Source organism: Drosophila willistoni, assembly GCF_018902025.1.
Source record: "Drosophila willistoni isolate 14030-0811.24 chromosome 2R unlocalized genomic scaffold, UCI_dwil_1.1 Seg200, whole genome shotgun sequence".
Lineage (NCBI taxonomy): Eukaryota > Metazoa > Arthropoda > Insecta > Diptera > Drosophilidae > Drosophila > Drosophila willistoni.
The window spans coordinates 4,704,638-4,716,706 of NW_025814051.1; the positions used below are offsets into that span (position 1 = coordinate 4,704,638).

Consider the following 12,069-nt stretch of genomic DNA (forward strand, 5'->3'; position numbering starts at 1 on the left):
TATTTAAACAACAAATGAAAGTATTTTCCTTGTATTTATTAAAAAACTGTAAATATATTTTATATTATATCTAAAAATATATAGAACATAAAATAAGTATAGAAAACTCATTTATTATTTCTCATTAGCCAAATTGTAAAATTTTTTTAAATTTGTCTTAATTTTTTATTTATTTATTTTTGTGAGTCATGTGAGTGCTGCTTGTATGTTTCATTATTTAGCACCTTGTACATATCTATATATAGATATATATATATATATTGGATGATAAAAATATTATACAACAAATTTTCACTTCTTAGTTTTGTAATTTAATTGATAAAATATAAAATATACAGATGTATTCTTATTTAGGTGGTTGCTGTTTGTTATTTGTAGAAGTAAAATATAAAAATATAAGCAAGAAAAGGAAAATGAAAAAAATTGTTTCCAAAAATATATACAAAACATAAAATTTTACACATATCTGAGACAAAAACACAAAAAATAGTATGTTGAAAATGGAAATGTTCCATTGTAGCAAAATATGAGTAATCAAATAAAAAAAACAAAAAACAAAATCTATAAACTAAAAGAAAAGCCAAACAAATAAATTTGATGGATAAAAAACTAGCAAAAAACAAAAAACGATCTTAAGTGTTTTTCTTGTGGCATTATTGACGGTGAGGGGCAACACATTAACAGATCTGGTATGCTACACATAAACAAACATAAAGGATTGTTAAAATAAAAATAATAAATTGCAACGAATGGAATATTTTGAATATGTGAGTCGGGCAAGTTAATCGAACTATCGATAGTAAATTAAATATCGATAGTGGGGAATTGTTCATTTGGGCAAAGCGAATTCATCATATGCTCGAGGGAAATTTAAAAAAAAAGCGAATTCACAAAAGACTGGCCAATTCGTCTGTATGTTTTTCAGTGTTGCCGAATCAGCTACTTTGTAGCTAGATATGGTCACTTATTAAAGTCGATTGTTATTTTTAAAAATTATAATTAGCTGAAATAAAAGTGAACAAATATTGGATTTGGTTTCGTTTTTGGTAAGTTTCAACATTTTAGTTACTTTTTAAGAAATGTTAGTTATAAATTTTAAAGTTAGCTACTTCTAGCTACTTTTAGACCTCGCTATAGCTATTTTTGCTGAAAAAGTTTCGGCACCACTGATAATATTTGTTTTTTGTTATTAAAATTGAGAGAGGCAAGAAAAGAGCAAGTGTTAACGAAAACCTAAAACACAATTTGTTGGTTTTCATTTAAGGCGAGAGTGCGGTCTCGTAGTGTTTGTTAATGATAGCTCTGAGTGCATTGTTAACAAAATATTACATTATTATGAGCAATTTAAGCAATGGTCAACAGAATCAACAGCAACAACAAAATCAACAACAACAAAATGCAGCAGCAGCAGGAAATGAAGTTGCTGTCGGCGGAGGAGGAGGCGGTGGCGGAGCGTTGGCCCACATAGAACCATTGCAACCAGGTGTGGCTATGCCAGCACCTGGTCTAGGTGCTGCTGTGGGCATACAGCAGCAGCAGCAGCGACCACGGCTAATCCTGCAAAATCAACAACATCCGGCGCAGAATCCCGCCGCCGAGGGCAGTGGCCTGGAAAGGGGCAGCTGTCTTCTACGCTATGCCAGTCAAAATTCTCTCGATGAAAGCTCCCAGAAACATATCCAACGACCCAATGGCAAGGATCGCGGCACAGTGGGCCAATATAGCAACGAACAGCACACAAATCGATCCTTTGATGCCATGAACGAAATGCGAAAGTAAGACCCATCATAATCATCATCATTATTTTGTTATTTATACATTTTGGCACTAGACAAAATATCGGAAGACACAAAAATCTTTACAAAAAAAACTAATTATGAAAAATTATCTGTGCTGTTAGGCCCCGTCGTCTGCAAATATCAGGTGCACGGTGGAATTCATGTGACAGCTGACTACTCAAAATAATATCTCCAAATGTGCATATAATATTTTTTTGATGTGCTTGAATTTTGAATATTTTTTGTGTGATTTTTTAGATTCATTCAGTTTTAAGGTGCTTCGTCCCTTAGAAAACCCGGTAAATCGAAAACCTCTGTAGTTCGTAAAAAATTCTGTTTCCTTGCCATTTCGAATTATCGAGACTCGATTGTAATTAAAAATTGATTTGAGTCGAAGCAACTGTTATATAAGTTGCAGGATCCAGGGAAATGGTCCTAGTAGTCCCTTTTATTTCATTTCATATTTTATTTCCCTGATTATTATATTTAGCTTAAATCTAGTTATATTGGTGTCAGAGTTTAGACTTTTCAGCTAATGATAATATTAGAAATTATTTCGTACAATGATTTGTATTTAGATGGCAGAGGGAAAAATGGAATAGAAAAACTTTGATAAAACAATTTAAATTTTCGAGCTTTTACTGTATTAAGTTGATTAGGTATTAGAAATTAGATTTGAATGACGTTTTTAATAAAAGTAAACAATTCTTTAATGAGCCATCAAGTCTAGACGATAAGAAATGTAGACTAGACTCGTCAAATTAATGAATACGCATCTGACAATTTGATTAGATAGGGAAAATTACAATATTTAGTATAAGAACTCAAAAAACTATTGACCAAAGTTTCGTTTGAATGTAAGTGAGCTGTTCCCAATATCCACTTAAAATTATGGCCGGATTTAGAAGAGGGCAAGCGTTGTGGTTGCTTTTAGGGGACTCCATAAGAGGGGAATGGGGAACTCATAAAACACAAGGGATTTTAAGAAAAGGCGACAAGAGTAGACTATTCTTTATTTATTTTTCAAAAATATGCGTGTTTGGGGCCCCACAAGTATCTACGCTTCGCCAGTTGTCTAAATCCAGCCCTGATTAAAATTCTATATAACATAATCGTAAGAGACTTTTAATATTTTTTGAATAGTTTTTGTTTTCTAGCTATTTATTCCACTGTACTACGTCAGAGTATCTTCGAATCTAAGTTGACTTTTGCACATATTTGCGCATTACGTTTTCTGTTTCGTTTCGGGGTTTTGTTTGCCCATTTTATATACAAAACATAATATTTGCTTTTGTCAAAAGGCCATTCGCATTCGCATTTAGCTTTTGCTTTTTTGTGCCATATATTTTTGATTTTGTGTATACATACATATATATATATTTCTGTACAATCTCATTATAATGATATGAATTTTGTGTCTCATTTTGTTTTGTTTATTAGCGAACCATTCGAAACGCATTAACCTTGAACTTGAATGCGCTGAAATACCACGCTCAGAGAGTGAGAAACGAATCGAAGATTTTATGTTGTTATGACTTTTTATTACGTTTCCGCATTTTGGTTTTTGACCATAGGAAAATTACCTGGCCAGTGGAAACCTTTTTATTTTCAGACCACAAAACAAGTTTCTGTCATAGCTCTCGCCCCGCCTCTTTGTTACATGTGTAAAGTTGCTTTTCGAATCGAAAGTGAATCCCCCCTCCACATAATCAGCATAAGCATGAATTCGAAAAAAGTGAGACTACAAATTATCGAAAATTATTTTTTTAGATATGTATATATATTCATTAGAATTATTTGTTTCGGTCAATGAACCAGGAACGTCTTAGTAAGCGTTTCCAATGGAGGGTGAAGAGTTCAGAAAGACCTTCATCAACACTTTTAGCTATTCTGCATTTAAATATTGTCACGCTAATGAAAATTACGAAAAGGTTTTTGGACTTTGACTATAATATTTTGAAAAGTTCGTCTAGATTTAAGTATATCTTGAGGCTTTTTTTGGTTAATAACTTATTTTGTTTAATTCATTTCAGACAAAAACAACTTTGCGATGTCATTTTGGTAGCCGATGATGTGGAAATTCATGCCCATCGCATGGTATTGGCCTCCTGTAGTCCATATTTCTATGCCATGTTCACCAGTTTCGAGGAATCGAGACAAACTCGGATCACACTCCAGAGCGTTGATGCCCGTGCTTTGGAGTTACTTATCGACTATGTATATACATCAACAGTTGAGGTCAATGAGGATAATGTACAAGTATTGCTAACAGCTGCCAATTTGCTGCAATTGACCGATGTGAGAGATGCCTGCTGTGATTATTTACAAACCCAATTGGATGCCAGTAATTGCTTGGGCATACGTGAATTTGCCGATTTACATGCATGTGTCGAACTGCTCAACTATGCTGAACAATACATTGAACAGCATTTTAAGTAAGTTTTTTCTGAATATATTGCAAACCTTGGAGTCTAAGTTGGTTAGAAAAAGCTTCTATTATTATACAGAATCAATATTACTCATCTTGAATTGAAAGCGATATCAACAGCTTTGAAAAAATTTGTTAGTCTTTGTAAAAAGACAAGAAGTCTAGTCTAGTCTAGACTAAAGATGAAGAAAAGAAGATGTCCTTTCGGTGCTACGATTCCAATTTGATTGTAAAACATAGTGTCTTCTTATTGGCCCAATTGGAACATACACAATTTTTAAATTTATTGATTTTCTCCTTTGAATTTTTTCTATGAAAATTTATCAAAACTAAAGACTTACTGGTTAAGCGAAAAGAATGTGAAAACTGGTCGAAAATTATTTAAAACAACAAGAATTAGGGAAATCTAAATCCCCGCTCTTATGCCGACCATGATATGGAATAAACTTTGAAAACTGAAAACGAACTACTTTTTGCAAAATTGAGGCAGTTCAAACATGTTTTCCATTTTTCCACTAAGTTTTGTAATTGAACATTGTGTTTTAAATAGTAAAACTCCAAATTTTGTGTTGATAATGGCATAATGGAATAGTTTCTAAAGAACACGTTGCTCCGTGCTTTTTGTAGTCTTTCATAGTATAACTCGTGACATCTCTTTGATGTTGTAGTTAAATTTTCGAGTATTTTACTACTTATAATTTTACTAAACTAAACAGTGACCGAAATATATCGGAAATAATATAATACGTATTTGTTTTTATTTAACAAAAAAATCTTGACCTAGAGCCAGTTTAGCTAGTTGCATATAAATTGTTAAAACACAGTTCGATTTTTAAAATTTTTAAACAAAATCAGGTAGAACACCGTAAAAACTTGTTAAGATTATTGTTATTATTACATTTTATGTTAATTTTGGTTATAGAATTATACATATTTAAATGGTTTTGAATTTTAAACTATATTTCCATTTACTAAGCTAAAAATCCCACATATATAGGTCAGTCAATCTTATATAATATTTGGTGGTATTCAGCAAACTGAAATTAGAAAACATTAATCCAGAATTTTTATTTTTTTTCCCTGTATAATTTTAATAATTCTCAATATAATTTCATTTAGGCGTATAAAGTTTAGTTGACTTTTGTTGCTGTGATATAAAAATAGCTACCTAAATTTAAACATTTTGTTTTTTTCTCAACTATTAATTGCAAAAATAACAAAATTATAATACAGGAATTAATAAAACTCAATCTAAAAAATACTTAAGAAGTGAATTTAAACCCGATTAAGAGATAAGTCCCTGAATTCAGTTATATATATTTTTTATTTTTGCACTTAACATTCACTTATGTCTTATTTTTATATATCTGCCAAGTCAAGGTAGTATAATTTTTTATTACATTATAAAAATTACGATTTTAAGACACCGCTAAACCGGTTTAAAAGACAAAAACCAAAAACTGGTATATGTATCTGCCAAAATTTAAATTGCATTCTAAATGTTTTGTTTTTTGTATTTCTTTTGCAGCGAAGTGATTCAATTCGATGAGTTTCTGAATCTCACTCACGAACAGGTCATCAATCTAATTGCCAATGATCGCATTTCTGTGCCAAATGAGGAGCGTGTCTATGAGTGTGTCATTGCTTGGTTGCGCTACGATGTCCCAATGCGGGAACAATTCACCTCATCGCTTATGGAGCATGTACGTTTGCCATTTTTGTCTAAAGAGTATATAACACAGCGGGTGGATAAAGAAATATTGCTGGAAGGGAATATAATATGTAAAAATCTAATTATCGAAGCATTAACCTATCATCTGCTACCAACGGAAACGAAATCAGCACGAACAGTGCCCCGGAAACCCGTGGGAATGCCAAAGATATTGCTAGTGATTGGTGGTCAAGCTCCGAAGGCAATACGTTCGGTTGAATGGTATGATTTAAGGGAAGAGAAATGGTATCAGGCAGCTGAAATGCCAAATCGTCGCTGTCGTTCAGGTTTGAGTGTTCTGGGCGATAAGGTATATGCGGTGGGCGGATTCAATGGATCACTTCGGGTACGGACTGTAGATGTCTATGATCCGGCCACCGATCAATGGGCAAATTGCAGTAACATGGAGGCCAGACGTTCCACTCTGGGTGTGGCTGTGCTGAATGGTTGTATTTATGCTGTTGGCGGTTTTGATGGCACCACCGGCCTCTCGAGCGCCGAAATGTATGATCCAAAGACTGAAATTTGGCGTTTCATTGCCTCCATGTCAACGCGTCGCAGTTCAGTTGGGGTTGGTGTCGTTCATGGTCTGCTCTATGCTGTTGGCGGTTACGATGGCTTCTCCAGGCAATGCTTATCTTCAGTGGAACGTTATACTGCCGAAACAGATACTTGGACAGCGGTGGCTGAGATGTCATCGCGACGAAGTGGCGCTGGTGTTGGGGTTTTGAATAATATTCTCTATGCTGTCGGTGGCCATGATGGCCCAATGGTACGAAAATCCGTTGAGGCCTATGACTGTGAAACAAACACTTGGCGTTCGGTGGCGGATATGTCGTATTGTCGACGCAATGCCGGAGTTGTGGCACACGATGGTCTGCTCTATGTGGTGGGCGGTGATGATGGTACCTCGAATTTAGCCTCGGTGGAGGTTTATTGTCCCGATACGGATACATGGCGTATATTGCCAGCACTGATGACAATTGGTCGCAGCTACGCTGGTGTCTGTATGATTGATAAGCCCATGTGAATGGAAGAGCAGGGTGCATTGGCAAGGTGAGTTTATAAGTCTCAAAAAAGGTACATTAATTTTAATATTATTTTTTGTTTTTTCTATGCTTTTTAGACAAGCTGCTTCGCTGGCCATTGCATTGATGGATGAAGAGAATAGTCAGGCTGAGGGCTCAATGGAGGGTGCTGTGGGTGGTGTTATTTATGGTAATATTGCTGCAGTTCCTCAAGCAGTTGTTCAGCCAGTTGCGGCTCAACCTGTGGTTCAGCCACAGGCAAGTCATCCACATTATGAGAATATTTATGCACCAATTGGTCAGCCAAGTAACAACAACAACAACAATGCCAATGCCCCTGCCAATGTTGAGGAATCTCAACAACAACAACAACTACAACAGCCACCACCACCACCACAACAACAACAGCAGCAACCACAGCCAGCTCCAATTGAAGCAAATCATAATAATCAACCACAACAACAACAACAACTGTCTTTAGCACCACCCACACCAGCACCACAACAACGAATGCTTCCCATGAATAATTATAGAAATGATCTATATGATCGATCTGCGGCATCAGTTGGAGGAATAGGAGTCGCTGCTGCCTATGATGTACCCAGAGCTGTGCGCTCCGGTTTGGGTTATCGTCGCAATTTTCGCATTGATATGCAGAATGGTAAGAACATGAAGCTTACTGAAAGATTAGACAAAATCCTCTTATCACACATTTTCTCTTCTAGGTAATCGTTATGGCAGTGGCCTACGCTGTGCACCACTCTATGCCAATAACAACAGTTCCAATAGTCGCACAAATTGCCATCGTCAACGTAGTTTCGATGATACGGAATCCACAGAATCCTATGCTGCCACAGGTGGAACCATGCGTTATGAGAATATCTATGAACAAATACGTGATGAGCCCATATATAGACCAACGGGAGGTAATCGTGTGCCACTTTATACGCGGCTCGATGTCCTGGGTCATGGCATTGGACGCATTGAGAGGCATTTGAGTTCATCTTGTGGCAATATAGATCATTACAATCTGGGTGGTCACTATGCAGTTTTGGGTCACTCACATTTCGGTACTGTGGGCCACATCAGACTCAATGCCAATGGAGGCAATGGAGCAAGCAGTACAAGCAGTAGTTCCACCTCGGCTAGCGTCACCTGCAATGTGCCCAATTGTCAGGCTTATTTGGGTGGGTCTACCAATGGTAGTGCTAATCCAAGTTTAGTAGAAGTTAAAGTGCCCGTCAAGAATAGTGCATCGAGTTTCTTTAGTTGTCTGCATGGCGAAAACTCTCAAAGCATGACAAATATATACAAAACAGGTGGACCTGTAGCAGCAGCAGCCGGAATAGCTGGGCATAACTCTTCACCCTTGTCGCCGAATGTCTCAATGGAGCGGGCAGCACGCTCAGCCTCAGCTGGTCCTGTGGGTTTGGGAGCTGCTAGCCAGGAGCCAGATCAAACGGAAAGTGTGGGTGCCTCAACTAGTTCGGGACGATCCACAACCGGAGCCATACCCAAGGTGAAAGTAAGTAACACCAACAAGACAGCTAACAAGGAGACATCTTCTGTAGCCTCTGCTACACTGGAGAAAAGCAGCGGTTCCATGGAAGCTGCTGTAGCCAAAAAACCAACAGCTCAACGTTCGAATGCCTCTGGTGATGGAGCTTTGAATCGCATATCTAAATCTAGTTTGCAATGGTTACTCGTCAATAAGTGGCTGCCCCTCTGGATGGGTCAAGGACCAGAATGCAAGGTGAGTGGGAAATTGGTTGCCCTATTTCAAAGTAACTGATCACTTGCATTTACGTCTTTTGCAGGTGATCGATTTCAATTTTATGTTCTCACGTGACTGTGTCAGTTGTGACACTGCTTCGGTTGCTTCACAAATGTCCAATCCCTATGGAACACCACGTTTGGGTGTTGGTTTACCGCAGGATATGGTTCGGTTTCAAAGTTCTTGTGCTGCTGCGGCTGCTGCATCAAATATGCGACGTGATCCCTCGACTAGGCCATTGCATAGCACCTTGAGTCGCCTGCGTTGTGGTGGAGCCGCAGAGAAACGTAGCCCAAATCAAAATCATGCAAATTATCGTTATGAAGATCCATCTTATGAAAATGTTCATGTTCAATGGCAAAATGGCTTCGAATTTGGTCGTTCACGTGACTATGATCCAAGCTATCATACACTGCAGCAGCATCAGCAACAGCAACAACAGCGACCACTTTTACAGCGTGCTCGATCGGAGAGTCCCACATTTAGTAATCAACAGAGACGCTTGCAACGTCAAGCAGCTGCAGCATCAGCAGCAGCAGCAACATCAGCTCAAAATCAACCTCAGTCCAACACTTTTAAGAACTATAAACTGAATGTAGAGAATAATAGTTTCAAACCAAAGCAACAGCAGCAGCAACAGCAGGCATCACCACCCGCTCCTGTAGACTTATCCGATGAGTTTGAAGGAGCTGTGGGTGGTGTTGCCGCCCCTGTGGATAACTTACCAAACGATGCAGAATCTGCAGAGGCAGCTGTAACATTGAGCGACAACGAGACTGAGACAAATAATAGCCAAAATAATGAACAAAATGAGTAAAAAAAAAACATTTTGTATTCGATTTGTATTCAAATTTGGGAAAAAGACTCCAATAATATAATACATATATGTGGAGCTTGAAAACTGATAAAACTGATTGATGCCACAATTATATAAGAAATCAAACTTTAAAACTTTTCCTCCTAACAAAATTAGATCTCAACCCAAGACAAAGCAAAACAAAACAAAACAAAAGAAAAATTCAAAACGAAATTTAACACCCCAAATCGAATATATATATATATACATTATAGATAAGATAGATTTTTGTCATCAAAATAGAATTTGTATAATGGTCTAAGATTTTCATACTTAGTTTTCATATACTCTTCCATGTAGTGTCGTGTGTTCGTTAGTTCAAACATGAAGGCCATATCAAGCACCCATTTATAAACATATATATACACTATACAGAATTAGATTTAGAAGATATAGCGAAACATTATGTCCAATTTTTGTTAAACCATAAGCAATATGCATTTGATATTTACCTATAATATAATTTATATTTAGGTAGTTATAACAAAAAGAAACAATTATGTCCTTTTAAATATTTGTTTGCGTTCTCGATTTCAAAAAGAGATTAACAATATTGGATTTAAAAACATTATTAAATATTGTTGCAAAGTTGTGTTTAAGTTTTTCAGTTTGTATACACTGCCCTCCAAATTTCGAATATTTCACTTGAAAAACAAACAAAAAATTTGTAAGAAACCTATTGATTAAGTCAATTAGAATATCCACAGGTATTATTTACATGCACTTACTATACAACATTAATACATAAACAAATACAAATACTCCACATATATACATGCATATATATATACATATAGATATAGAATCATACTTAATTGTATTTACGTTAAACTAATTCATAATAATAAAAACCAATTTAGTTGAAAACAAAAAATTTAAAATTATAAATACTTTTTTGGAGCCATAAATAATTAAATATGTATCTTATAAAGTTTATTATATGGTTTTGAAATTATCATTGGAAAACTACATTATCTAAAAATTGAATTATCAAATTTTTTGTTGAAATTTGGACGTTTCGATGATACACGGATTGATAGCATTTTCTTACACGGGTCCACTTATGTATTAGGGAAGTAGCTGATGCAACTTTCATAATTATTTTGGTTGGATAGAGGAAATATCATCCCATCCATGAAACGTTTTCCTTTTTTTTCCTATACCAAAAGCTGACAGATGAAATTACGTATTATTTAGCATATTTTGTTTAAATTTTCTGCCTTTGATGCTTTTTTTACAATACTCCATCAAATTGGCAACATTTTTAAATTGTCTTCAAATAAAATGAGACAAGCTGGATCAATGTTTTTAAAGATGAACATAAAAAAGGTGGAATATGCAGCTTTTGTTTCATTCATTGTTTCTATTTCATTCTTCAAAAAGAAGATTCTTTCATATGCAGCACAAAAAGCTTATCCAATCGTTTTTGCTTTATTGTGTTGTAATTCTCAACTACTTTCAGTGTTGAAGACCATATCTTCAGTCCCATTGAAACTTAGGATACCTTAGTAAATTCTGCTAATAATATTAAGCACTTGTTGGTTTTTGAACTAGGTATACCTCCTCATATTTTGTCTTTTTAAATTGAAATCCTATATTGAGATTTATTTATCCCAAGCCGGCTAAACCTAAGTTTTGATTAATTTCAAAAAGGTCGACATCTAGACAAAAGGATGTACCTAAACATGAACTTGACAAATTGTCAATTGTCTCTTAAAGGATATACAGTTTTTTGTTTTATCTTGATGCCTTTAAAAATAAATTAGGTTTTGAACCTATTCATTCCTCTTTTACCAAGCATATTTTTTTTCAATTCATACAAAATTTGTTCCTTAAATTATTTCCCACCGATTGTTTTATCATTTTTTTTACACCAAATTTAAAAATGTATTCTACAAATATTTATTTTATTTAAATTAGGTGAAAGAAAAATATAAACGACTTGTAAGTCGATTTATTTTTTCATTCATATCATTAATATATATTCTATGCTATTTATACTCAAATCTGTTATGGAAATCCGAAAGAACTTCCCTTCTGAAAAACCAAAGTTTAATATAAGAGATTTAAATTAATAAATAAGAAGAGCGATGTCTTTTGATTGATATTTAGAAAAAAATATTTTAATTTTCCAAAACTTTTTCTGCATTGAAAAGATACCCAATATATACCCAAACTTTTTAAGAATTTATATTTCAAAATAAATATGAATAAAGTCCAAAAATAAGGATAATTGGGTTTTTGATTTGTAGTTTTGTTTTTGTTATTTTTTTTATTTTAACAAACTATTATAAAATTTGATGTTTTGTTATTCTCATTGCTTTTTTGTTTGTTTCTTTGTTTTTGTTTTCATATACACAGATACATTCAAATATTATTAATATATTTATAAATTAAAAAATACAATATCTGTATTTCGATATATATATTGTGTATATATCGTATCGTATCATAATATATCGCATTTATAGATATACCTTGGGTTGGTTTTTGT

The 12,069-nt window shown here is 34.8% G+C and overlaps 1 protein-coding gene across 1 annotated transcript; it reads left to right on the forward strand.

The window, feature by feature from the left end:
• The first annotated feature begins 1,184 nt into the window (after positions 1 to 1,184).
• Positions 1,185 to 9,699, forward strand: LOC6643494 (ring canal kelch protein). Its single transcript, XM_023176400.2, has 6 exons — positions 1,185 to 1,775; positions 3,812 to 4,213; positions 5,735 to 6,973; positions 7,044 to 7,606; positions 7,671 to 8,698; positions 8,763 to 9,699. The coding sequence occupies exons 1-6, from the start codon at positions 1,294 to 1,296 to the stop codon at positions 9,534 to 9,536; spliced, it is 4,488 nt and encodes a 1,495-aa protein (XP_023032168.1). The 5' UTR covers positions 1,185 to 1,293; the 3' UTR covers positions 9,537 to 9,699.
• Positions 9,700 to 12,069: the final 2,370 nt, after the last annotated feature.